At 42.1% G+C, this 26,415-nt stretch overlaps 4 protein-coding genes across 6 annotated transcripts; 2 read left to right on the forward strand and 2 right to left on the reverse strand.

Moving 5' to 3' along the window:
* Positions 1-1,418: 1,418 nt before the first annotated feature.
* On the reverse strand, positions 1,419-3,010 carry psmc3 (proteasome 26S subunit, ATPase 3). The gene is made up of 2 exons (XM_072380373.1): positions 2,023-3,010; positions 1,419-1,866 (listed from the first exon to the last, which is right to left on the reverse strand). The coding sequence occupies exons 1-2, from the start codon at positions 2,965-2,967 to the stop codon at positions 1,528-1,530; spliced, it is 1,284 nt and encodes a 427-aa protein (XP_072236474.1). The 5' UTR covers positions 2,968-3,010; the 3' UTR covers positions 1,419-1,527.
* A 3-nt stretch (positions 3,011-3,013) lies between these two features.
* tbp (TATA box binding protein) lies at positions 3,014-7,698 on the forward strand. Its single transcript, XM_072380377.1, has 9 exons — positions 3,014-3,128; positions 3,633-3,892; positions 5,151-5,316; positions 5,422-5,593; positions 5,914-6,001; positions 6,250-6,341; positions 6,534-6,701; positions 6,812-6,906; positions 7,154-7,698. The coding sequence occupies exons 2-9, from the start codon at positions 3,842-3,844 to the stop codon at positions 7,231-7,233; spliced, it is 912 nt and encodes a 303-aa protein (XP_072236478.1). The 5' UTR covers positions 3,014-3,128; positions 3,633-3,841; the 3' UTR covers positions 7,234-7,698.
* A 1,441-nt stretch (positions 7,699-9,139) lies between these two features.
* Positions 9,140-12,623, reverse strand: pdcd2 (programmed cell death 2). Of its 3 annotated transcripts, none has more exons than XM_072380375.1 (8): positions 12,248-12,623; positions 11,455-11,563; positions 11,230-11,286; positions 10,824-11,009; positions 10,553-10,714; positions 10,313-10,434; positions 10,102-10,215; positions 9,140-9,702 (listed from the first exon to the last, which is right to left on the reverse strand). In XM_072380375.1, exons 1-8 carry the CDS (start codon positions 12,425-12,427, stop codon positions 9,523-9,525), a joined length of 1,110 nt encoding a protein of 369 aa, XP_072236476.1. In that variant the 5' UTR covers positions 12,428-12,623; the 3' UTR covers positions 9,140-9,522. The 3 variants fall into 3 exon arrangements, with proteins under 3 accessions (XP_072236476.1, XP_072236475.1, XP_072236477.1); XM_072380374.1 differs by having other exon boundaries at positions 10,553-10,717; positions 12,248-12,621; XM_072380376.1 differs by having other exon boundaries at positions 10,313-10,413; positions 10,553-10,717; positions 12,248-12,617.
* A 1,044-nt stretch (positions 12,624-13,667) lies between these two features.
* On the forward strand, positions 13,668-21,116 carry rhoua (ras homolog family member Ua). The gene is made up of 4 exons (XM_072380378.1): positions 13,668-14,293; positions 14,660-14,718; positions 16,190-16,378; positions 17,242-21,116. Exons 1-4 carry the CDS (start codon positions 13,999-14,001, stop codon positions 17,524-17,526), a joined length of 828 nt encoding a protein of 275 aa, XP_072236479.1. The 5' UTR covers positions 13,668-13,998; the 3' UTR covers positions 17,527-21,116.
* The last annotated feature ends 5,299 nt before the right edge of the window (positions 21,117-26,415 follow it).

A 26,415-nucleotide genomic window follows, 5' to 3' on the forward strand; every position in this document is an offset into this window, starting at 1 on the left:
GCATGTGTGAAGCTGCACGTGTTGAGTGGGTATGTATATATATATATATATATATATATATATAAAGTAACCACCGGATACTGTAAATACGCTGCACTCCGTATCGGCAGTGCACATGAATCTCATTGTGTATTTTATGCAGTGACAAAAGGGAATCTGGAATCTTGTACAGCATGATTGATATACGGTTAGAGAAAGGATAAACAATATTTCAGAGAGTAATTCAAGTCGTGAATATAGTTTAACTTATGTAACCTTGGTTTGTGATTAGTTCATGTTCATACATATATGCTACCCCGGGGAGTGTTGCGTTAGACTCTGATTTAAAATGCAAGTCATCCTTTACTCCAAAATGTCGTCTCTGGACTGTTAAGTGTTTTTTCTCTCCATGTATTTTTTCTTTCTGCTTCTCCTCTGACTTGGGCCTGGAATACAAGACCTGTGAGACAGAAGGTCAACTACCTGCACAAAGAGGAAAGAAAAGAAACCAGGAGCCATGGAGTAACATCACCATAAAAATGTTATCCAGACACACAAACTGGGTTTCACCAGTATGATGGCAGCCAAACAGAAGAATGAATGATTAATTTCCATCTCTGTCAGTAGTTCATGTATCTGCTTTGCTGTAATTGACCAGGAATGCCAGTTAGCTCCACTGGTTGAATGGGTGCTCCATGTCCACAGGCTAATGCTTCTTGATGCAGCTTGCCTGGGTTTGACACCTGGCTTAAGCCTCACTCAGCCACTACTGCCCACAAAAAGCTCTTTAAAAATGATCAAAATCAAAGCCTACTGTTAATTTCTGATATCTAAAATCAGGGGTTGAGGTGCATGCCTCCAGTGTCACAGGCATGTTTCCAGATCTGATGACATCAGAGCCCACTCCTCATCCAAACACTGCATTTACTCTCTCACAGGCACCACACTCACAAGGTCTGCCCCATAGCTAACATGCGAGTGTCTTTCTTTGTATCACAATTTTGTGTCCCCTTAATGCCAGTTTCACTTAAAGGATGTCTGCTGACGAACTTACAGATTCCATACCGGCTTTGTCCATTTCAGGGTCTTAAGGATAGAAGTTATTTTCTAATTTTCAGTCACGTTTATCTTTATTTGATCCCTTGTGGGCTACACGATGGTGTGGTGGTTAGCACCTACACCTCACTGCAAGAAGCTTCCTGATTGGAATCCCGACCGGGGCCTTTCTGTGCAGAGATCTCCCCGTGTATACATGGGTTCACTCTGGCTTCCACCCACTGCCCAAAAACATGCACGTTAGGTTATTTGCTGATTCTAATTTGTGAGTGTGGATGGCTGTTTTTTGACTCAGTGTTTTTAATCTATCTTTATATAGGTCAACCAAAATAATTTAAACCCAGTTTCTGTACTTAGTTGGAAAAAAAGAAAAGAAATGCCACTTAAAATTTATTTCTTTTTATTAACCCAAGATAATCAGCATTGGTAACAAGTGTTTAACCAACCATTGTTTTAATAAAGACACAAGACGCACAGACACAATCAGTGTCCTTAGGCATAATACTGAAGGTTAGCTTTCTTCTTGGCTTGGACCTCCAGGATTCCCTCCATGTAATCCTCATGGTTGAGCTCCGTGGCCCCGCGGCGCAGCGCGATCATTCCGGCCTCCACGCACACAGCTTTGCACTGAGCTCCGTTGAAGTCGTCGGTGCAGCGGGCCAGCTCCTCGTAGTTGACGTCCTGACTGACGTTCATCTTGCGGGAGTGAATCTGCATGATGCGAGCTCTGGCCTCTTCGTTGGGCATGGGGAACTCGATCTTCCTGTCCAGACGGCCTGAACGAAGAAGTGCAGGGTCCAAGATGTCCACTCTGTTGGTGGCAGCAATCACCTAGAAAAAATGAATACAGTTACTGTGGTCAAATCTGGGGCCATCGTACTGTAGATTACTTTACATTACATTAAAGCAGGATTAGTCCACCACAAGATGTGCACATTAAACATACTCTACATGAACACACAGGTTTGTATGTGGCGGCATCTTTACCTTGACCTGCATGTTGGGCTGAAATCCATCCAGCTGGTTGAGCAGCTCCAGCATGGTCCTCTGCACCTCTCTGTCTCCGGCCTTTTCACTGTCAAACCTCTTAGTTCCAATGGCATCAAGCTCATCAATGAAGATGATGGATGGGGCTTTCTCTTTGGCCAGGGCGAAGGCGTCTCTCACCAGCTTGGCTCCATCTCCGATGAACATCTGGACCAGCTGTGGACCCGCCAGCTTCAGGAACGTGGCCTTGGTCTGAGCAGCACAGGCCCTGGCCAAGAGGGTCTTTCCTGTGCCGGGTGGCCCATACATCAGAACACCTTTGGGTGGCTGGATCCCCAGGTTCTCAAACTTCTCCTTGTGGTTCATAGGCAGGACTATGGCCTCCACCAGCTCCTGAATCTGCTTATCGAGCCCCCCAATGTCGCTGTATTGCTCTGTGGGGCGCTCATCCACCTCCATGGCCTTGACTCTGGAGTCGTACTCAGTCGGCAGGGTCTCCAGGATCAGGTAGGAGTCTTTGTTGACTCCGACCAGGTCTCCGGGCTTCAGCTTTTCGGCATCCACCAGCCCGATCACCGGCAGGAAGTAGGTCTGTCGAGTGGAGGTTTTAATGACGGCGCACTTTCCTTTTCTCTGGGAGTCCAGATCCACATTAGCCCCGTCCTCCTCTTGGTCGTTGGGGTCCACATCCAACAGTTCGATCACATTGGAAACCAAGTACGGGAGCGTTTTGTTCACCTTTATCTTCTCCGTGTTTTCCTTGATTTTATCTTTCATAGCCTGTAATTCATGAGTCACCCGCAGCACCTCGCTCTTCATAATCTTTATCTCACTGTCGAGGAGACGAGTTCGCTGAACTATCTCCTCTGTGGACATTTTTAACACTTCTTCACCGATGCCATCCTCCACTTCGTCCCAAACTGATTTGTCACTCAGCGACGCCATCTTTGCTGTGTCTGGGCTGAACTGTGACCCGGCGGAACATAAAGCGTCCTCTTCCGGAAGTAGCCCAAGACGTTCATGAGCGCCGAAGAGCAGAAGATGTCACGGAGCTGAAGCTGAATTCATTTAGTTTGTGTGAGGCGCTGAACTGCGACTGTGTGAATGTAAGTTTACTAGACGTGAACTGCTTTGCGCCAAACATTTTTTAAGACATTGGCAATTCCTTAGCATTGAAAGTCGCAGTTTTTCACGCTGCTACAAAACGTTTTACCTACGGTTCCAGATTAGCTAACATTAGCTTTTCGGCTAGCCTCAGCTAACCAGTTACATGTTTAATTTTGAAGGCTGTCAAGACGCCCCACTGTAAAGTTAATTGAGTATACATAACTTAATCAATCACAGTTAGTATAATAAACTGTTAAAGAGTATAAATATTGCACGGCGTCAAAGTGAATCAACTATTGAAATCAATGTTTTGAAACGTGGGAGCTCCTTAAATGTGACTTGCAGGGAGTTTGTTAGTTCGCGCCACTGCCGGAATGACTTCTTGTTTATTGGCATTTGCGTTTAATTTTAATAATACAGGATGACTATCGGTTGCGATTCATGAACAGTTTTTCCGAGTAAACAGTTCTGCTCATAAATCGTGTTTCTGCTCATATTTGCAGGTGAGACATAGCTACCACAAAAAAATAAGGAAGCATAAGGAGGTGTTTCTGCAGAATTCGGTTCCCTGTGGTGGTCTTTTTTTTTTTTTTTAATTTCTGCACAGAGACCCTGGAAGTACTGCCTCAAGGCATCTGCTGTGGGTAGTTTACATAACCTGCATCACTACCTGCTCTTCAGTGGCAGTGTTAAATCGTGAGGAGCTCCAGAGATGGACCAGAACAACAGCATACCAGCCTTTCAAGGGCTGGCTTCCCCCCAGGTAATGAAGTTATTTACATTTTCATATTTTTTATATGAATGGCAGCTCTTGTCATGGCAAGATTCCTCTTTGCTCCCATATGGGTATGTGTTCAGGGCTCCAGACTAATGTTTTCCACATGTAGCTCTGGCATGGAATAGGTACATAAACTGGCATTCAGCACACCATATATCATATATCATTCTATTGTGTGATATATTTTCAATAGGGCAATAGTTACTTTTTTTCAATACAAAAATCAGTGTTAAAGGGTCTGAAGAAAGCGTCGGTCTAGTTGGCGACGGTGCGATCTCACGAGCGTTCCTCTGTGCATATAAAGTATTGATTCAATGTGCAAGAGGAGAGGCTGATGTGTTTGTGTGGATTAGGAGGAGAATCGAAGCGCTGCACACAGCTGACGTTTGTGTGGAAAACCTGAAAAATATCTATGATAAAAGTGCTAAAAAAGTTGACCGTGTGCCTTAAATTGTGGCTGCTGATCGACCGAGGAAAGTTTTTAGTCGTGGCGTCCCTGAAAAGAAAAAGAGTTGAAGTGAATTTAATGCACAGAGAAGACACAGCATGACGGCATGTGTGCTCTTCATTGGTGGCGAGACAACTATGTAGTCAAGTAAACTTAAATGCGCTTCAATGTTTTCCATATTAAGTGCATTATTGTTTAAATGCCTGCTTTTGATTTGTCTGTGTAACTAGATGAATGAGAAACTAATGTAAAGCACTTTGCAGAACCTAGAAAATTTTAAATGCGCTGCACATTTGTGCTGGAAGAGTGGTCTTGTGGCTGGAAATATGAGGGAGGGCTTGCAGGGGAACCTCTGCTTAGTGTGCACAGGAGGCAGCATGTGAAGCTGAAATTACATTATGGAGGTTGCTGCATTTTCATTATAACATGTTAAGGAAAAGCAGATGTGGCTTCCTGTGTGTGTCAGTATTGCGTGTATCTGTGTTGTCTATCCACAATAGTCGAGTGAGTTGAAAGCTGCTTATAGATCCACAGAAAAGAGACTGAAGTAGCAGCTTTCACCAGCACACACACACAGACACACTTAATCGCACACACACAGAGGCAGTGAATGCTCTGGATGATTTGCTGTGACTTCTATACATTGCTTCACCTACTGCTCTTCCAGTGATTTTTATTTTAGGCAACTGGGTTGAAAGCTCCACAAGAAATCTGGGGTGCATGTTGGGGACATTTGCATTCACACATGCCACGTGCCATGTTTTTATCTTTTTCTTTGGACATCTCTTTGTGCAGGGTGCCATGACCCCAGGCATTCCGATCTTCAGTCCCATGATGCCATACGGCTCGGGCCTGACACCCCAGCCAGTGCAGAACACTAACAGTTTGTCTATACTCGAGGAACAACAGAGGCAACAACAGCAGGCGCAGCAGGCGCAGCAAGCGCAGCAAGCCAACACGGGTACAATGCACATTATTATTAATAGTGTTATTAAAATACAAGTTAGGTTTATCTGCTGTTTATATTATAGAGGGGGGAGAAAACTTTAGTCTTTTTGTCCCGCAGTTCTTCCAGGGACGACGGGCCAGACTCCTCAACTGTTTCATTCCCAAACGGGAGCAGGCTCGACTACCACAGCGCTGCCTGGGAACACCCCGCTGTACAGCACGCCCATGACCCCCATGACCCCCACCACACCGTCTACACCAGAGAGCTCTGGCATTGTACCACAACTGCAGTACGTTTCATGTTCAGTCGATGGAATTACCAGACTACTAGTTAATGCCAGCTGGTTCCATTACGTACTTGTTAAATGAATACCCCTTCTCCATTTTTAATGCTCAGCCTCTGTCAAAGATAACAGTTAACCTAGTTTAACATAGTTAAACCCACTCATGGTAGATTTTAATTTATTTGCACACCAAATTTAGTTTGAGCTTGCATTTTTGTGATTGTATTTTTTACACTTATTTTCCACCCAGATTAATATAAGTCTCTCTGGAGTTTTTTTATCTTTAGTTATTTTATCTCTGCTTCTCTTCCTCTCTTTGCAACCAGAAACATAGTATCTACTGTAAATCTGGGCTGTAAACTGGACCTGAAGACCATTGCTCTGAGAGCCAGGAACGCAGAATACAACCCAAAGGTGAGACTTCCATGATGCTCAACAATCTGACTTTTCTATTCGCTCAAGTTTAAACCTTTCTGTGTGCAGCTTTTAATCCAAACCCCCCCCCTTTTACCATCATCAATCCAAAAACATTCACTTTTACCCATGAAGAAATTGCACCAGATGGGCTTAAGATAAATAAATGGCCCTCTAACTAGATGTGGAGGCACTGTTTTCTTTCTATAATCTATGTACTAATGGTCATTACACGTGTCATTTCCTAGCGTTTTGCTGCCGTTATCATGAGAATACGAGAGCCCAGGACCACCGCTCTCATCTTCAGCTCTGGGAAGATGGTCTGCACAGGAGCCAAGAGGTCAGAATGTTTCTTACACGTAACATTTAGCATGGAGTCGGTGTTGTTTTCAACACAAATAGCATCCTCTTGGACTCAGTTTTCTTTTTATGAAAAATGTTCTCTTCCTTTTTTCCTTATTAGCTTTAGTCTCCTTCTGTAGCTGTCTTTCATTTATCCTTTTTTGGGCTTTTATTGATTGACTCTCTGTAGTGAGGAGCAGTCGAGGTTAGCGGCTAGAAAATATGCACGTGTAGTGCAGAAGCTCGGTTTTCCTGCCAAATTCTTGGACTTCAAGATTCAGAACATGGTGGGAAGTTGTGACGTGAAGTTCCCCATTCGACTGGAGGGATTAGTCCTCACACATCAGCAGTTTAGCAGGTAATTTCTGTTTTTCTGTCGCAAAGCTTGTGGAGAGCGAACCATTTACAAAGAAGTTGCAAAGTTTTTCCTTTTGGTTTGCTAAAATAAAATCACTTGTGTTTTCGTAGCTATGAGCCGGAGCTGTTTCCAGGGCTGATTTACAGGATGATCAAACCCCGAATTGTCCTGCTAATCTTTGTTTCTGGGAAAGTAGTACTCACAGGTAGGGTCTCTTATTATTTGTCAGAAGTTGATGTTTTCATTGAATCGGGCTGACTGAGGATCTTAACTGATGCCTCTATGTTAGGCTTTTGGTAAAAAGTATTTTTTAATGTGGACAAGCAATTCTTAAACCCTTGCACCTTTGTTTGTTAATTTGATTTCATCAATAAAAATTAGATTAGAAACGTTAGGGTTAATGAGCTGCAACAGAGTAACTTTGTGTTCTTTCTAATATGTTTGTTTTTAAGGTGCTAAGGTGAGAGCAGAGATCTACGAAGCATTTGAAAACATATACCCCATCCTTAAAGGCTTCCGGAAGACAACGTAGAACCTGCTGCTGCGTTTATCATCTTACCAATCCTGTATCTTTTTTTTTTTTTTTTTTCTACTTCTCTTCAAAGTCCCATCAGTGTGCTATTTTCATGTTAACTTTCAAAAGGGGGCTGCTGTAAGGACTTCTACAAGGATTAGGCATCATCAGTTTCTACTTTCGTCTCCCTCTGTGCTTCAGATGTTTTTTGGGGGAAAAAAACAGGATTTTAAAGATCATCGTCCTGTACTCTGAACACACGGTGGAAACTGGAGCCTCTGCGTTTGTTTTTTTTTTAGTTTCTGCATTTTCAGCATTTAGTTATCCTCACGGCAACCCCAATTGTATATAAAACTGTAAGAAAATGTAAAAATTGTTCAGAAGATAAGCAGTCTGACTGGGACTGTTGTTGGTTTTATTTGAAGCAGTTTTAAATAGTTTTGTACTTCGCATTTTAAATAATTGTTCGCTCGTTTTTAAAAATATTTTTTTTTTTTTTCATTAACACATGTTCAGATCCGTCAGCCCAACACGAGACTCCTGCTTTATGTAGTTTCATCTTCTCACCCTCGATATGGAGATCTAGATTAATTTCTTCCCTGATTAAATAACGCTAAAGTGGATTTCCAGTTCATTTTAAGCCCAATATGTTGAACAGTTGTGGAGGGTGGATGCTCTTGAATTTGAAACGAATCCAAAGTTGTCCACAAATCGTTGGTTAGTCTCATTTTTGTCGCACTTGGTTCAGGTCCTTTATACATTCATACTTTAATCTATGGCTGGTTGGAGCCAAACTGAAACGAAGCTGAACACAAACTTACTGTTGTGACAGAACACATGTTCCAATGTTAGAAATGGTTAAATTTGACTGTATTCACACTTTTTTTTTTCATTCCAATTGTTAATGATTCCAGCCTTGAAGACAAAGCTGCGCTGCAACTTGTTAAGACTCTTGAGTCTGGAATTTTAGACCAAATCGGCACTAAATTACAATATTATGGCAGAAAGTGTCTTGTTTTAAAAAGTATATTTTTTTGTCTATTTAAAAGTTCCCTTTGATTATCCAAGTGGTCTTTGCTTTTTGCTCAGGCACACTTTCCCTAAAATGCCATTTTAGTGGCTTTGAACTGAGGACACTTCTCGATGTACATGTGCGTTACACACTCTATTAAATGGTCACATCCTTGTCGACCATTTAAACGTTTAGCGGTCAAATCTTGTGATTCACAGTGCATTTGGTTAACGATGTTCAGTTTTACAGACTGTCTCTCTTCCGCTGTCTGTACTGATGGTGGCAGACGAAATCAAAAAGCCTTTTTTTTTTTTTTTAATGATTGATGTGCTGCACTGTGCATTAATAAATATGTACATATTGACTCGTTGAAGCTGTCTTTTTTTTTTTTTTTGCTAGTTAGACAAATTTAAACCAACATCTGTTTAAAATATAGTCCAAGTTATTTCAACCATTTTTAGCCTTAAGTCAAAAAGTAAGGCTGAATTCTCTGAGTATAAAGTGCGACTGACTGGTCCAATACACAAAGGCATTGGTTTTTCTGCCCATGCTGGTGTTGTGTGACCAGTGGCTTGTAGCTGCGGATGCTTGAAGACGGAAGAAAGTTTGGTTGAAAATTATGTTTTTTAGGGAGTCTTGGGATTTTATTACCATGTAAATGTCACTCATTTGCACTTTTGGTTTAACTTAACTTATTGTGAGACTGATGAGGGTTAAAGTGGCTTTTTAAAAATGTAAACCACCAGATTTATGCTCTTAAGGTGGTCTGGTGATATATCCGTTGGAAGTTACTAGTTAAAAACTAGAACAATCAAACGTTCGGCTTTGTTATGTGATCAGACGCAAGGTCGTGTGATTTTCTATTTTCTGATAAGTTGCTTCAAATAAAAAGCCAGAGTCAGAATACCTGTGTGAATATCTGAACTTTTAATTAACTCAGATAAAATCTTGGCAGTATCCAGAGCAATAAATTCATGACTGCCTGACAACAAAATCTGCTAAAAACCATCATGTGAACTTTTTTTTTTATTCATCTGGGCGGCCTCATGGGAAGGAGCGATCTCTCATACATTTGGTGTGTGTGCAGCCAGTTACGTAAAGGATTAACGGCACGTGTCGAGTCACTTAAATGTGACCTAACTGTTATGTGAGTACTCCGTTCACAGTGGAAAAAAGAAAAAAGTCAGTGGTAACCTGCAACAACAGTTAAGTTTCCTGCTGTGAAACATTTATCAAACAGCTTTGGTTGGCAATATCCCGGTCCAGTTCCTACTCTAACAAACCATAAAGGTCTGTTATGTATCTATCAGCTGTGTGTGTTGATCTGAGCTGAAGTCCTGCTTCCAGATGAATTCCTGCCTGTACTGGTTGTCATGGTTACAGCTAGCAGAGCATGTGTAGACCACCAAAGTCCCCCAGTCAATACTGGCTCCAGTTGAGTCCACACACAGATTGTTCAACAGCTGGGGCATCACCTACACACAGACACACAGATGATTATAACATGTTTTGTGCTCCAGCAGACACACATGCAGCCCAGAACATGTTAACTCCACATACAAAACCTCAGCACGACCCGTGTCACATGTTGGCCCTGAACACAGCATGTCGTACTGAGCTCTGATTGTTGCTAAAATTCAGACTTTTCATCACTAGGTTTGTCTCTCAAACGGTTTTGTTCGTAACACGTGTTCCTGTCGCCAACATGCAAATCACAACAGAAAGATGGAATTTAAAGCCGAATTAAGTGAGATGGTCAAAGCAAAGCAGAGAAAGCAAAGGTAACGAGAGAGGAGGGGGGGGGGGGGGGAGTACTGAAATCTCAGAATGTCTTTAAGAAATCAGAAAATTCTGTATCTAACAGGAATTGCCACCTGAAACTCAAATGTCCTCTTGGCGCCGCAGGTGCATGGTGGGATATTTTCATCTGAAGGGATGTGCTGAGCAGAGACCCACAAGGGAGAGCCTCCCCGACTGTAACGTATCACCTGGGTATGAAAAAACACCGTCAGATGGACACGGAGGAAAACATCTGTGTACCTCTGCCTGGCTCTACATTTTTTGGTGTGCCATCGGTTTCTGTACCTGATGTGGCTCTCGTGCGATCTTCTTTTTAAACCGCTGGAACGCTTTGTTGTCTTCAGTCTCGTGCATCGCCATCTCATCCAGGTCTGCCTCTGCCAGACCTGCCAGATCTGCCTCTGCCTCTAATGCACAACAAATTCACAATTACTGCTGACTAAAGAAATTCAATGGAAAAAGGATCTGATCTGTACTGGTACTAAAATGGAACATTTAAGCTGTTCATATTGTAACCAAACTTACTGTCTGCCAAAGAGGGGAAATCAACACTTTTCTGAATGCCGTCTTCTTCTTCTCCTTCTCCCTCGTCATCTTTTTCTTGACGTCCCTCCTCATCCTCCTCCTCAGGCTCAGTGACGAGCTCAGACTCAGGAAAGAGGAGGGGAGATGTTGCAGTGACAGAAGCTGCTATAAACAGAGACAGATGGCGGCAGACAGACTTTCAACTCAAGCATCAACCAGTGTTGGACTCCTTAAAGTTTATTTTGAATCACTAAAAAGGGCACAGCTGTACCTGGGCTGCAACATTCCCGTTTGTGCGAGTGTTTCCAGTGGAGCGTCTGGTGTTGTTTCCCGCAGTAGGTTACGGTGTGACAACGGGAGCAGGCTTTGTTTCCAGGGCAACCACACACCCAACACAGTTTAACTCCAGAAGTGGGCAACATGCTGTGGTCCTCTGGATCGCTGGGTGGTTCATCCTCTGAGGGAAATCAGAAAAAAGGAGGGAAAGTTTTAATGCTGCACGATGAGCCGCTCTCTATCAGCGAATGGTGAAAAATCCATTGTGGTGGGACAGTTATCCATCCGTCCGTCCATCTATCTATCTATCTATCTGGTGTGCAGCTGATGTTCTGTTTTACCCAGTAATGGAGACACCTTCATCATTTGATGAGAAACTGTGCAATGGCACAGGCACAAACCTGGGGGAGGCTCGTAGGGGTAGAAGTCATTCCTCCTGGGCAGTTGACTTCTGAAAACTGGCACGAAGGAGAAAACTGTCAGTCAGAAAACTAACAATAAATATTCTTAATATTGTGACGCTAGAGTGTAAATCAAAAGTGACACAGAAAGAACTGTAGCTACAACTATGCCCATATCCTACAACAATGACAAACATTTAAAGCAGCAATGATTGCTGCCTGTACCTTTCATGCAGCGGCTGTCGTTACGCGAGTAGCATTCAGGGGTTTTGCAGCAGAACAGGAAGAGCGTTCTGTGAAAGCTTCTGTCCTGACCAGATATGGGAGCATACACCTGCAGCAGACAAGAAGAGGATAATAAAACACAGGAAAGTTCAAGTGGAAAAGTTGGAAAGCTTTAGATGAATAGGTGGCTGAGCTTGGTCATATCTGAAGCCAGACTTTGTTACCAATAAAGTACTCAAAATTGGGACAAAACTCCACACCAGAGAGCATGTTGTTATGTAACAAATGAGGCTCAGCTGGGATACTAACAGTTAAATAATAGAGTATCTTATGTAGCACAAAATTAGTAAAATTGGCATTTTGGGGTCAAAACACCTTGTATTATAGGAACAACTCTATTGTTACATAAAGGAGTTAGGGCTGTAATAAATGTCAGTAAAAATCCTGCATTCCTGTACCATTTTAAAACTCTTTTTGTGTGACAGTGAGATTTTCTGTTTGTTTCTGCTGCTAAAAAAGCTCCGAATTAGTATTTACAACTTGAAACAAAAAAATAATTCACATTTCAACAACAACAAAGCTGCTGTCCGGTCAATTATCCCACTGATCAATGTATACCGTTCAATTAAGAATCCCCTGGGTTTTTCTCTTAGAGACTGCTTTTTTCTTCAGTTTCTTCTGTCTTTTTGCGTCCCTAAGTTAAGAGTGAATTCTAATCTATGGTGGAGAATGAGTTAAGTGGCTCTGCAAGACAGGCAAACCCGCTGTCTCCTTCCCTCCTTCAGACACCAACCTGCAGCAGGAGGACCATGGGCAGCCGACATATCTCACATTCCAGCGCGGACAGGGAGGGCAGACCTGTCTGGCTGAGCCACGCCGGCCTCCCTCCGACTTTGCTGGGGAACTGTGGGGCACGAAGCCGCCACGGTTCCGCCTCCTCCAGAAAACCCAGAACTACCTCTGCCGAGGACATGTTGGTCTGTCTACCGAACCTGAATGACAAAGACTGTCCAACTGACTAACCACAAAAAAGCAAAGCGTGTTCTTTGCTTGTTTTATCCACAACACATGCTGATACAGCTGCGAAAACTGTCCGTGTGGAAACACCAACCGGTGTGTAGTTCCGCGAAAAAACAAACAAATGCAAAAAAAAAAAATCACATTAATCTATTTGATTTGTGTAAAATCCTAATATCCACTAACTTGTCCCAAACTTATGGACACATTTTTAAAAGCCTGAGAGGGTTAGTTGTTAACGCCATGTCTGTATTTAACCAAGTCCACTAGATGGCGCAAACATCTATTCTGTAGTATGTAAAAAGTTTATAAACGAGTTTTAAAACGAAATCTGGTGGTTGCCTCATGTACCAGCCAGGAAACTGAGATTCAACATGTTTACTCAGATGCTGTACTTTTACGATGGTGCGTTGTACCCATACCAAGCTGTAATTACATATTTTCATGACACTAAAATTATTGTGTTTCCTGTAGCATCTAATTCATCTGACAGATATACCATCTTGACTCTGTAAATTAAGGTATTAAAATATTCGACAAGTTTATCATATAGAAAGAATAGATATTATCTAATATGAAATGTCCCAGTGTAGCCTCCCTTGAAAGGCACAAATGTTCGATTTTTTTTTAAGATACTAAAAAGTAAAATTTGTGTCATGCAAAGTTATGGGTGTGTCGAACTCCAGCACCAATACCAGAGAGCCACTCTTCCTCAGCTGTGGTGCGATAAGGTTTGGTATGTGATTTAATTAACAACAGCAGACTGCGAGTGAGACGAGACAAATGAGGTGAAAATAACATACAGCATGGAACATGAATGCTAAGTAATCTTTGGTAAAATAAAACAAGGGGAGAGCTTCATCCAAACAAAAGCATAAAAAGAATTTCACAGAAGAAGAGAGGATTTTGAAAAAAGAACAGAAAATATTTATACTAATTCTGCTAAAACCCCATTAAGTCCATGCTTTATTTTAAGACAATCCATAGCTAACTCAACATCAACCCAAACCCAATCTTTCTCCTAACCTTAAACCAAGTCCTCGTCTTAAGACATTAGTTATTTACCATAGGAAAACTTGCTTTTTGTCCCCAAAAGTTCAGCAGTTCACCGCAGCTTTGCTGTGGATCTGATGTCCTCACAACCACGGTAAACAAAGGCGCACACACACGCGCGCGCACAGTGATGTCACGGAAGGGGAGTTTTGCACGGCTCTGTCCGTTGGACGTCCGGACTGACTCACACTCTAACAAATGGTCAACGCCAATTAAATCTCTGCTCCTTAAACTGGACTTTATCATTCACAACTGAATAAACCATGTAGCTGAAATGGACCCAGTGTCACTTCAGGGCTCTGTGGCGTACGAAGAAGTTAAACTTTTTGCCATTTAACCATGGGAATTGAAAGGAAGCGGGCAGCAGCAACAACAATCAGTAGACAAACCGCTCCAACGGAGGAATGGACGGTGTGAAAACTGGCCAAACTCACCAGGACTGATCCTCCCGGCTGGCTCCCCTCCTCCACCTCTATGTCACCCTCCTCTCCGTGCCAGGTGCCTTCGCGGAGCGATGGGAGCTACAAGCCGGCGCCGGTGTCCCCTGCTCCACCCGTCCCGCCGAGGAGGGTCAGGAGTCGAGAAGGAGGCTCCGGAGGGAGGACGCGGCGGTCCGGATTAGGGTCAGTGGGAGCAGCCGCCGCGGAGAGACGGGTAAAGTGTGTACTGGTGGGGGACGGAGCTGTGGGGAAAACCAGCCTGGTGGTCAGCTACACCACCAACGGGTATCCCACCGAGTACGTCCCGACTGCATTTGACAACTTCTCAGGTGAGACATGGATGAAACACCGCCACTGAATCTGTATAATTTATCAGCGTTTCTATTAAACCTGATGTCAATCTGATCTAATCTAATCTAAAGCTTACTCTTTACAATATTTGACAGATATCAGATATATATATCTAAGTGAGGTACTGTCTCCCAACTAGCTGATTAATTGATACAACTTTAAAATGATCATTTTTTTTGTCCTGTGTGTGTGTGTGAATGTGTGATTTCTGTTATGGGAGATATTTTGACCAAAGTTTACTCTTTATTTCTAAATCTTTGTCAGCTGATTCGCTACCTAAACCCTCACCAGTGTTACTCACATTACAATGGTGTGTGCTTGTATTTGTGTGTATGTGTACGCAGCAAAGGTGTCGGTCGATGGGCAGCCAGTCAAACTACAACTCTGTGACACAGCTGGGCAGGTTAGTGATCTCATTGCACACACACACACACACACACACACACACACACACACACACACACACACACACACACACCAACCAATGGCAGCAACAGCATTTCCTGTTGTTGTTTTATTCATATTGGACAACAATATGTCTCTGCTGGGGAAATCATTCTTTCTTTAAGTCAGACAGGATATGAGGGGACACAACAAGTGATGTAGGACATGCAATTTCCCTGGTTGGAATCAAACTGAGACACTGTGGTTGTATAATCTCGTGGCTTTCCCCCCTGGCCACGAGTATTCTGGGATGCCCCCTGAAAGTCACTGAAAAAGACTGTTTTTGGTTCACTGTAAAGACTCTTTCAGCGTCCAGAACATCTTGTCAATAAAAGAATGAAAACAAAATTAAATGAATTTTATATAAATTTATGTGAATACGACAGAGGATAAAAGATTCCCCGCTCTATCCGCATTTGTTTGCTGCTCACAGCGTTGATACTAGTTGCTCTGGGTTTGACCAACATAGAGTTTATAAACTCTGACCAAAAATAGATTTTATGCCCAAGCTGTCTGATACGGCTTTCCTTGGAAAAAATTCCTTGGTACACAGGAAGTGATGTAATTATGTCTAGATGCAGCAAATGTTTGTCTTAAAAAGATAGTAAAAGATTCGTATCGCTGAGAATGAGCTACAACCGGTTAGACTTGATGAAACTACGGCCGTCTGCTGAAAAAAGTAAATCAAATAATAACAAATACTGACAAATTGTGCCCACACTTTTTGGCAAGATAAGCCTGTAAGGTATGTCCTGTGTCACATTTCTGACACCAACTGAACTCATATGGGCGCTTGCATGCACGTACAGTATTGTGTGCGGGAACCGCAGCTGTATCCACAAACGGCGGAAAAAGAGATAGCCCTCTTTCATAATACAAAAACTCTGGGTAAAGCTGTTAAACTGTGAATGAAATTCATAGATTGGTCATGGTTTCAGCTTGTGGACCAAAAGCTTGAGGGTGTTCACAACAATATAAGACGTCACTGACAGAAACAAAAAAATAAATCAAAATTTTCCGCAGAAATAGTGTCAGTCCCGAGATATGTTGACTGGGGGAATCTCAGGAAAGGAAGGAGAACAGTTGAGGTTAAACCAGAGAAAAATGTATAGTTAACCAGCTATGAATAAACTGATCAGTGAAGAAGCTCTTGATTAAACGTGCACAGAAAAAGAGGAAGTGTGGTCCTAGTTTTCTTTTGTTCTCAAAGAGACGGACTAAAACGGTCTTTGTTCAATTGCTTCCTCTTCTTAAAATATTCATCACCGTATCTTTCCCTCTTTTCCTGTACAATGTTGCTGAGACATATAGAGCTCAAAACTTCGCCACACTGGCGACTCTGATTGGCCTTTAAAGCATTCTTGAGCTGGTTTTGGGTTTTTATCTCTCTGACTTTTAAACTCACAGTGGTCCCTCTCCATCTCTTCCAGGATGAGTTTGACAAGCTGCGTCCTCTGTGTTACACCAGTGCAGATGTGTTCCTGCTGTGCTTCAGTGTCGTCAGTCCTGCCTCCTTCCAGAACGTTCCCGAAAAATGGGTGCCGGAGATCCGGAAACACGCCCCCTTTGCTCCGCTTGTCCTTGTGGGGACGCAGTGTGACCTCCGAGAGGATGTCAAGGTGCGGAGTTTTAACCAATACACTGAGAGCGGCAGGTCTCGCTCTTTTCCTGATTCTGATCAACGGTCATCATCATGTTAACAAAGGAGATGATGGAAAATGGAGTTGGAAGCCTCACTAGAGTCGGAAGAATCTGAATTATCATTTTATGGCTGAAAATCAGTTGCCATGGTTGCAAATAAATGTAACTAATGATAAATAACTAATGTTATATCTGACCATTTTATCTACTGTCGATTAAACCCCCAAAAACTTATTTCTTAAATATTTCCTAAAATGACTTAGATGTCACTCTACTTCTTTGACTCATTTGATTTGGACCGATCTGAGAACATCTCGAGCTCTGCAGGTGCTTACCGTTAAATGTGAAAAGCTTCTTTCTGCGTACGCAGTGTTGTTCAACGGCACCACACACAGCAGCCCTCAAAAATGTCCACTGAAAATGTAACGTTACAGTCGTATCACATCTGTGCTTCCCGCCATCATCAGAGACCTGATTGTGTTGAATTATGTGGAAACTACAATTAGTTGTCAGCAGTTTGAATGTTCAGCATCAGCTATTCTATCAACTATCAACCTTTTACTGTCACTATAACTGTGCTTTTTTTTCCCTGGATCCAAGATGTTTTATTTCAGCTCAGAAATAATATCTGAAGGACAGTTTTATGATCTTTCACTATGTTTTATTGTATTTGACGGAGAACAGTACAGAACTGTACTGAATCAATGCTTATCTGCTTAGCAAATCCCCAAAAACTATATATTTAAAGAAGCCACAAGTCTATCTTTCCTATCTTCTTGCTTTATGTATATTTTTGGTAGTTCTCATTACATCTGTAATGATTGACACTGACTCTCTTTAGGTCCTCATCGATCTGGCTAAATACAGAGAGCGTCCTGTGGACCCGGGGGACGCCCGGGACTGTGCGATGGAGGTTGGAGCCGTGGCCTACATGGAGTGCTCCTCTCTGACCCAAAAAAATCTCAAGGAAGTGTTTGACACAGCCATACTGGCTAGCCTGCAGAACTGCGGCTCCCGCAAGCAGCCGAGAGGGAAACAAAAACGTCGAAAAAAGCAAAGGCAGACACCAGACAAGATGAAGAGCATTTCAAAGTCATGGTGGAAAAGGTACTGCTGCGTGGCTTAGGGGCAGATCTGTGATTGGATGGTCCCTGCTGTCGGTGTGGGTCTAAGCCTCCGATCCTCTGATGGCTTCATTTTGGTCTGGTTGCAGCTGGATCCGGGTTCTGTTGGCACAAACGTTTGGTTTTCTCTCCAAAGGAGCCTGATACATGACTTTTCCTGGACTGTGGAAGGGAGACCGTCACAAATGTAAATTGTGTTTGTTCATATTATGGATGAGATTTACTACTGAGCCTTTGGTATGAGCCCTTTGCTGGGTGCTCCTCTGTCTCCTTGAATCAAACTGGTATTAGCCAGTCGTCTCCTGGAGCCAGCAGAAGATGCGGCGTTACTCGGGATTTGACTGGTCCAGATTTCAAGAGGAGCTTGGAACTGTTTTTACTCGGCACTTAGGGTAAAATGCCTCCCAACCTATTATGGATTTATGTGGCCTTGTTACGTGGCCTTGAAGCAGAATATACTTGTTATTATTGGTGACCTAAATGCAATTACATCCAGTCATTTATTCCTCTAAATTGTGTTTTAACTTTACGCTGGTTTCTCAAACTTTGTTATTTAGGGTTTTCTGACCCAGAAATGATCACCAGACATAATTAAAGTCCAGAGTATAGTTAATTTTAGAGCTACTCTTTATAACCGGGCCCTTTGTTATTCTACTGAGAGAACTTACAAACTACTAACTAATTTTGTCTTGGCTACATGCACACTTGTGGCGCATATAAGTTCGTGTATAACTTGGATAATGTTTCATCTTTTATTTTAGTCCTGATCCGAACAATTTGAACACTAATACATGCATATATACCCCAGGAGGGTAAAAAAAAGTAATTTTTGCTATCAAATCAAATCAGAGATTTCCAAACAACCGGTAGTCTGACCACACCGTCTGCATATCCTTGTCATGAAAACATAAAAACAGCAAGTTGTGTGTTTATTCACAAACAAAGTTGCTGATTTATCATCCTCATCTATTCCACATTGAAGGACTAATTGAACAGTCAGTGGGAATGGAGTGGTGCCAGTGTGGGTCGGTTAATTATAAATCTCCTTGCTGTGGTGGTAGATTGTTGTCTATTTCGCACTTGACCTTAATCGGGATGGAGAGCTTTTTGCAATTCATGATCCCATTGTTCCACGAGCCAAAACTGTGCCCAGTAAAGTAGCAAGTGGGGGCCTCTTTTCGTGTGAAAATGGAAGAAATCGGTCGAAAAAAGTGGGAATGCAGGCATTTGAATTTGAAACCCGGAAATCAGTACTTCACGTCTGCAGACACGAGTTGCAAGGCAGGCGAAAACAAAGAGTTTTATCGGTTTCAGATATTTGTACAGCTTGATGTGAGTTTGATTTATATTTCCAGGCACTTAAACAGCTTCGAGTATGAGCACTTAACAGAATGAGATCAACCAAGATTGATCTCATTCTGTTTAAAATGACAAGAGGAATTCAAATATCTCCACGTGTAGGTTAAGAAAATGATTTAAACAAACAAGAGATTGAGATTGTATCTTTTCTTTTCTCTATTCAAAACTGTGACCTTTGAATTGAGTCTTTTTCTGTCAATTCTTTTCTTAATACCCGTCGTCGCTCTAATACATTCATCTTTATATTGTAAAGCAGAAAAACAGCCAAATGGAACACAAAATGTGCGCCTGCCACACCATCCTTTGTGCATTGTAGTCACTAAAGCCAAGAACACGACCCACTCATATCTGATGCTTTATTTTTCTTCAGTGCCCACGTCTGAATGGCTTTTTTGTGTCCGAGGCAGTGAAACAGAAAGGAAAAGGATGCAGTGAGGTTACAGTCTGCCATGGACTTTAACTGAATCTGGCATTATTAAGTGCATGCACAGCATCGTTCTTGTTACTGTTGAGACATAAGCAGAAAAGGAAAATGTGTGTGGGGGGGGGGTTTAGCCCAGGGCCACGTTCAGTTTTCACCTGACTTACTAATCTGTTTATAAACTAATGTTAAAATGTAAAAAAAAAAGCTCTGAGTTCAGGGTCTCTGTGTCATTAAACTAAATTTTATTTGCCTCTTAATGCAAATAAATTTTCTCAATAGTTTCACCAATAAGATTTTATAATAATCCTCAGTTGGTGTGGATATATTGTATTTTTTTAATTTTTTTTATTCTAAATAAACTTGACGCCTTGTCTAAAATGTGCTAACCTCAGACTTAAAGCTTCTTCTGACTCCTGGTCTGAAGACTGCAGCTCACAGGAGCAGTTTTTGGTAGTTTTTCTGCAGAAGATGTTACAGCTCGGACTGAATGGGTTCGCTGTGTCGACGTTTCACCCTTGATAGCAAATGCATTGTGTCTTGCAGGCGGAAAGGCATAATAGGTTACTTGTCTTGTTGTTTGTGTGTAGTTTTGGCCCATTGTGGAGTTAAGTAGGCTAAAGGTCACACACTCTTATGATAGTTGGCATTTCCTGTGACTGGTTTTATCTGCTTACAGTACAGGCAAAATGTATGGGGAGCTGTAAGTTACTTATTGCAGCAGTTTTTATTCCGTTATCTGTGACTCACTTGTGTTTAAATACCTTAATGTGTGAATGGTGACGTAAATGATACCTCGGTCTGTTTCCACTCAGCGCATCAAACGAAAGACACAACATCTTACATGTTTCACACGAGGTTTCTGGATGAATCACTTATGATTTGGCTCTCCTCTTTTGATCTAGCCTGTAATAACAGATGTATTTTGTGTGCTGTTATCCCCTGATGTCTGTGTGACTTACTCAGCTCAGCAGCCGCTGAGCCGCTTGTTCTCAAGTGATGTTCAAGTGGTGTTTGAAGGGATATTATATGTTGAAACACAGTGTTATTGCCCCTGAACGCAACTTTTAAGACTTTGTTATCAAAGGTCACTTTAACTCTGAGACGGTTGATCCACAGCAGCGTTGAACCTGTATGACGGATGTATGGCTCTGTAATGTAGAACTGATGGGTGTCTGAAAGTGAACAGCTGTATTTAAAGACAGTCAGAGAAGACACAGTTGTGATGAAAGTTGTGTGGATGTTTTGTTGAAAGTAAAAGATACCTGTTATGTGTCGATGTGTAATAATGCGACGAACTATGAGATTTCATGCTGTCATGACTGACGTTGCTTTTATTTGATGTTGGAACCGGCTTCGAGCGATGCGATGGTGCTCCGAGATACGTGACTCAGATGAGAGCTGGTGTTTAGTGTTACTGGATAGATTGTCAAGATATACAAAATCCATTCAGATGAGCGTGAGTCAGGCTACGAAATGAAAGTCCGTGATTCTTGACTCCAGGAAACCCCCAAAGAGTTTCAACAAAAACAAAGATTTACTTGTTTTTACTAAAGTTGATACCCCATCATGCACACCTGAGCTCACACACATGAGACACCAGCTGAGAGCTTCTCTCAAGAAACCAACCCACCTGGCCTGCTTGAAACATCCCTGTGTTTTCATTGTCTCTGCATGTAAACACATAACAGCTGATATGCTGCTGCAAACCTGCTCACATGTAATTCTCTGTTAAACCGAGGAGGTCAATCAAAGGAGGATGTGTTTGTACAGACTTATTGTACCCTGAGAAATAAAGATTATTTGACATAAGCCGTGCTATGTTGATTTTGTCTGTTGGTGCAACTGGAAGTGTGTGTGTGTGTGTGTGCCTTTAACCAGGCAGTATGTCCTGGACACGTTTATCCTCGTACCACCACCATGCCATGAGAGACAGGGGAATTTTGTCTGGGAAAGAGATCTGAAATAAGCAAAACCCGGACTCCTGTAATTTTTTTAAGAACACTGAACATGTTTTGTCATGATGTTATGGCTGAAGTCGTGTTTTGGAAACGCACCACTTGCTCTGCAAAGTGCAGCAACTATTCTACGCTCAGCTGATGAAGATCAGGAGAGAAGGGTTGAGATGTGAGCAATGCTGGAGGTAAAAAAAAAAAAAAAACACACGCAAACACACACACCTGCGCAGAACGCCCACAGAAAGGCATCCAACTTCAGCCTGGATCATTGTAAACAGACTATCCGCTTCCAGCCTCTCATGGTTATGCAAGAGCTTTATTTTGAAGGCTGTCATGTGTCTTTTGGTCTGTGGCCTGTCTTTGCTCTTCGAGGCAATGTGTGTATGTAGGTCTGTGTGTGACCTGGAAGCAAACTGCTCCACCTGACAACACAGGTGGTGAATAATGTGAATAATGGCTGACAGTGTTCTTGTTATATCTGCGGTGCTCTGAGTGAAGCGCTGCCAGCTCCTGTTGGATGATGTGATTCAGCTCCTGATAGAATTTACAGCCTGTTTTCCCAAATGTAACTCGTCGTGAATTGAAAGATAATGGGGGAAAGTAATGCCAGAAAGACTGTTGGCTGTTTCAGTTTTGTTTCCAATGCTTTTTATTTGCAATCCAAACTTCTGAGACCTGTAAAACATTACCATGTATTATCACAGCATCAAAATCTCACAAAATTGGCCCCTAAGAATAGAGTTTTAGGGCTAAATAATGAGAAATGATCTCACAAACTGAAGACACTGACACAGTGAAATTCACCTCTGATTGTAAACAGTTTCAACCACAGCAGCACAATGACGCTGCAGTTTTCTAAAGCTGCTCCCCACATAATTACATCAAATGAGGTTAAAAAGTCTTTACGATGCCAAAGCTCACCCCAGTTGTTTTTTTTGTTGTTTTTTTCTAATTCACCATGCTGTTGTATTTCATTCCTCGATTTTACATTAGCTTGTTTTGACATGTAGACCACAGCTTGTGGGTTCAGATCTACAATCATGAAAAAAATGCTACATTGTGATAAAATAATCAAATGATATTCAAAATGCACCATCATCCAGTAACCTAGCAGCTGTATGTATGTTACTACTTTTACTGTTTTACTGTTGAGCACAAGTCTCTGAATTAATATGCAAAAATGTATTGTTAGATGTGCACTCATACAGACTAAAGGAAAGCTGCTAGTATTCAAAGCACTTCTTTGAGGGTCGGTTCCAGCCCATTTTTTAATTTTATAGCCTCTCTGTGTGTGTGTCTCTGTGTTACATAATATAAAGAGGAGCCACAATGACATCAGTGCTGCCTCTTAATGAGCAACGCTGAAATACAATCTCCACTTTCCTAACAAGCTATAAATCCGATCTATGTGTGTGTAGGCAGCTGCTGTGAGTGGCTTGTGTGTTTTCAAAGCAGAGTTGGGAGAAACTGAAGGAAAGGAAGACATAGGCAGCAGCAGATGGGAAGGAAGAGAAAGGGAAAAACATTTGCTCATTCATTTTCCATACCCGCCTCATCCCATTCAGGGTCGCAGGGGGGCCTGGAGCCTATCCAGACAGCCATTTGAGGAGAGGCAGGGTACGCCCTGGATCTTCGTGTTTGTGAGGCGACAGGGCTAAACACCACACTACACCACCGTGCAGTCTCATACAAAGTGACAGAGATCCAAAGAAACGCTTCACAATAAGGGACACATGGATTAGTTATTAAGTGCAGCAGCCAACAGTTTTCTATTTCCTGGACTCACACAGACACAAAATCAACACTTAAATCGATTTTACTTTCCTTTAAAGGAAACACACGAGTCCAAAATGTCTGGCCAATTGTACATTGGAACTTGGCTACTTTCTGCATATAAACAGGGAGAGACTAATTACAAATTTACCACAGCTGTGTTAATTTGTTTCTCATGGCACTGTTCCCTAAGCCAGCCTACAGCTGAACAAAAACCATACCCCACCACAGTGAAAGACATTTTATACCCTCGCAGAGGTATCCATCTGCATCACTCTCAGCCTCCACAGATGGCCATTTTTTTAATGCAGACAGACAGATGTGCAGAACTCCAAAAAGCTGTTATAGCTTTAGTTATCTTTAGTTAGTTTGAGCTAGTTTAAAGAAGTCACGACAATCGATTTCACAACCAAGAGGACGAAGCACCAAAAACAATGAATAGCACAGAGGCGATGGTGAAAAACAATGGCAACAGCTGCACTGGACAATCACTAATAGCTTTAACGTATTTTCACTCCATCGGAAAGCCGTTCTTTATCCCATGTTGACTTCTTCTTAGTCTTTTCCACAACAGAGCAAATCTTGAGGAACCACAACACCGCGAACACAACTAAGAGCAGCACACAGTTCAGATTGTTCCAAATATCAATGAGCACAAGTGGTTTGTGAGGTACCAAGTGAGAGCACACATAGATCTACGTTTAGCCCTGCACACGAACCACACAGCTGGCCTGTAACTGCAACAATACCTATCCGAGGGTTCAAAGTTGTCCTTTTGTGCATCTTTCGTGCATTAAAGTCAGATTTTCATAGATTTCATCTATTTTAGTTGAAATTCCGGTATTTAAGGAGGCAAATTATCACCCTGTGGTGACATATTGTGCGTATCACATACGCTTCTTGTGCCACCTAAAATCTACACTGGTCTCGGCCTGACTCCTGTAACCCTAACTCTTATCTCTCTACTGAACAAGTCAAACTACTGGCTGAATGTGCTTTGGCTCAGTTCACTCAACTCGATTCTCTTTCTGTGTTTTCCCACCAAACATACTCTCTCCTCTCCTTTGTTCATACGGGTTGTTTATGTCACAACCTGTAGCCTAAGTGTGTGAGTGCGTTTGTAGTCGCATGTGTGTTTTTGCATTCAGAGTTAATAGATTTAGTTGTGTGCCTTTTGCACAGTTGAAAAACAGAATGACACATGTAGATTACTCCCCCGCAGCTCCCTCCCATCATTCTTCTCCTCCCCCTACGGCGCACTGTTAAGGCTGTTTACATTACAGTAGATGACACCGCGTACATGATGGTCGGGGTCAAGACGCAGCACATGTTGATCACATCCATGTAGAATGAATAAATGCTCCCTTTCTACATTAGAGTTCCTTCGTGCAAAGAATATATAGTTTGATGTGGTTTTAATGACAAGAGTAAGTTCAGTGAGGACACAATTCCTTGGGTAATAACCCCATCTCATCATATTAGTCACCGTGCAAGTGCATTTACTGTAATATATAAAAGCAGCGGTCACCAAAGTGGTTTCAGAAGAAATATTCAAATATCAAATATATTTGATTCCAGACACTGGCACAGTGAGTCTCTCTCTTGGGGAAATAGCACCTCACAGAAAGCTATGTCAAATAACAATGTTACAACATCAATAAGTATGAGAACTTTCCAAACCTGTCCAATTTTACAATGTTACAGTGCACAATGTTTTAGTTATAAGTATCTTTTGATGTATTACTGTGTAACCGTATGCAGTACATTGAGTTTGCCTGGTTTAGTATACCTGCAAATCTGCACAGGGGTTTTCACTTCTCCTGGCTGATTAATCCTGTGCTCAGGGTGCAGCTGGGCCAAACTATGAAAGGTTTAGAAGAGGCTGGACTTCATGTACCAATAAGAGTGATAAGGTGGTAATTTGTTCTGCCACATCAGTGAAACTGAGCTAAGAGAAATGCAAAGATATCAATCAAACGCAGTCTACACATAGACACCCAGTCCACAGGGAGGAGGTGTAATTGAACAAAAATAAGTGAAAACACATGTGTAGCTATGCTACTGAGGTGCAGGGCTTTCAAATGTCAGTTTATTGTAAAAAAAAAAAGTGAAACAATAAGATTTATTTTCTCAGTAAGAAAGACCAGACAAAGCTATTTCCCCCACACCTCTTTGAACCGACAGCTTAACACTCAGTTCTAAGTTTGATTTGCACACTTTCTGTCTATCTGTATGGACATTAAGTCCATTTACAGATTCCTTATAACCAGACAGGACTGACATTTTTTCATGTTTCACTTCATTCCTCAATTTTTTTAATTGAAAGATGTGAACAGCATAAATCGTTCACCAGCATAAAACGGGCCTTTGGTTCTATAGCAGCAAGAACTGCTGACCAAGTGCTCCAGTACTTCAATAATGCTTTGAAAATTTGATTTAATACTACTTCATTAATCCCAAAATGAGAAGTTATTCATCATCACAAGAGTCAAAACAGCAATGAGTTATTTATCGTTATTCACTGTTTAATAACAACAACAAAAAGTGGTAGATGTTATCTCCTGAACCGTTATGTGTTGCAGCGGAGATGAAGCAGCCTCTGACTTAACACACCATTGTTTGTTCCATCACTGCGTTGTGTAGAGGATGTGCAGTGTTGCCCATCATGTTTGTTGCTCAGAGACCAGCCTTCTTTAAAGTTAATCAGCTTCTTTGAGTCATTGGTTCTGATGCTGCTGCCCCAGCAGATAGCTGCAAAGCAGATTCCGCTCTCAGCCACAGACATACAGAAGGTATGGAGCATCCTGCTGCAGTCACTGAAGGACAATAGCTTCTGCAAGAAATAATATGCTCTGTCCCTTCTTGTGGACAGCATCTGTGTTGCATTTCCAATCAGGTCAGCTGTCCAGGTGAATACACATGTGTGTGCTGTCCTGAACCCCCTCTACCTCTTCTCCCAGGATGGAAATATTGTTTGTCTTGTTCCTGATCTTCCTAAAATCCAAAATATCTCCGCTGTCTTCTTTACATTCGAGATCAGTTGATTGTTTCCACACTATGCCACAATGTGGTTGATCAGTTCGTTGTACTCAGCTTCTTGTCCATCACCAGTACACCTCAGCACTAATCAAGAACAAATTGTTTATATGGCAACAACCACAGAAACAACTAGCGACACCTGCTGTGTTTTTCACAGTGACAGTCAGTGATACTACCTTCTGTCTAACTTGTAGGTTGGGATTGTGCATATAAAAACCCCAGGTTAGTTTTCAGACCTTTATCACTGCGGGCATGGGAGGAAAAACACAGGTGTTACTTGTAACATTTACGACTGCGTCAGTCAGTTAAGAGTTCCATTGAGCCATAAGAGTCTGTACGGG

The sequence above is a fragment of the Leuresthes tenuis genome, unplaced genomic scaffold (genome assembly GCF_036924035.1).
Source record: "Leuresthes tenuis unplaced genomic scaffold, fLeuTen1.0.hap1 SCAF_2, whole genome shotgun sequence".
In the NCBI taxonomy this organism is placed as follows: Eukaryota; Metazoa; Chordata; class Actinopteri; order Atheriniformes; family Atherinopsidae; genus Leuresthes; species Leuresthes tenuis.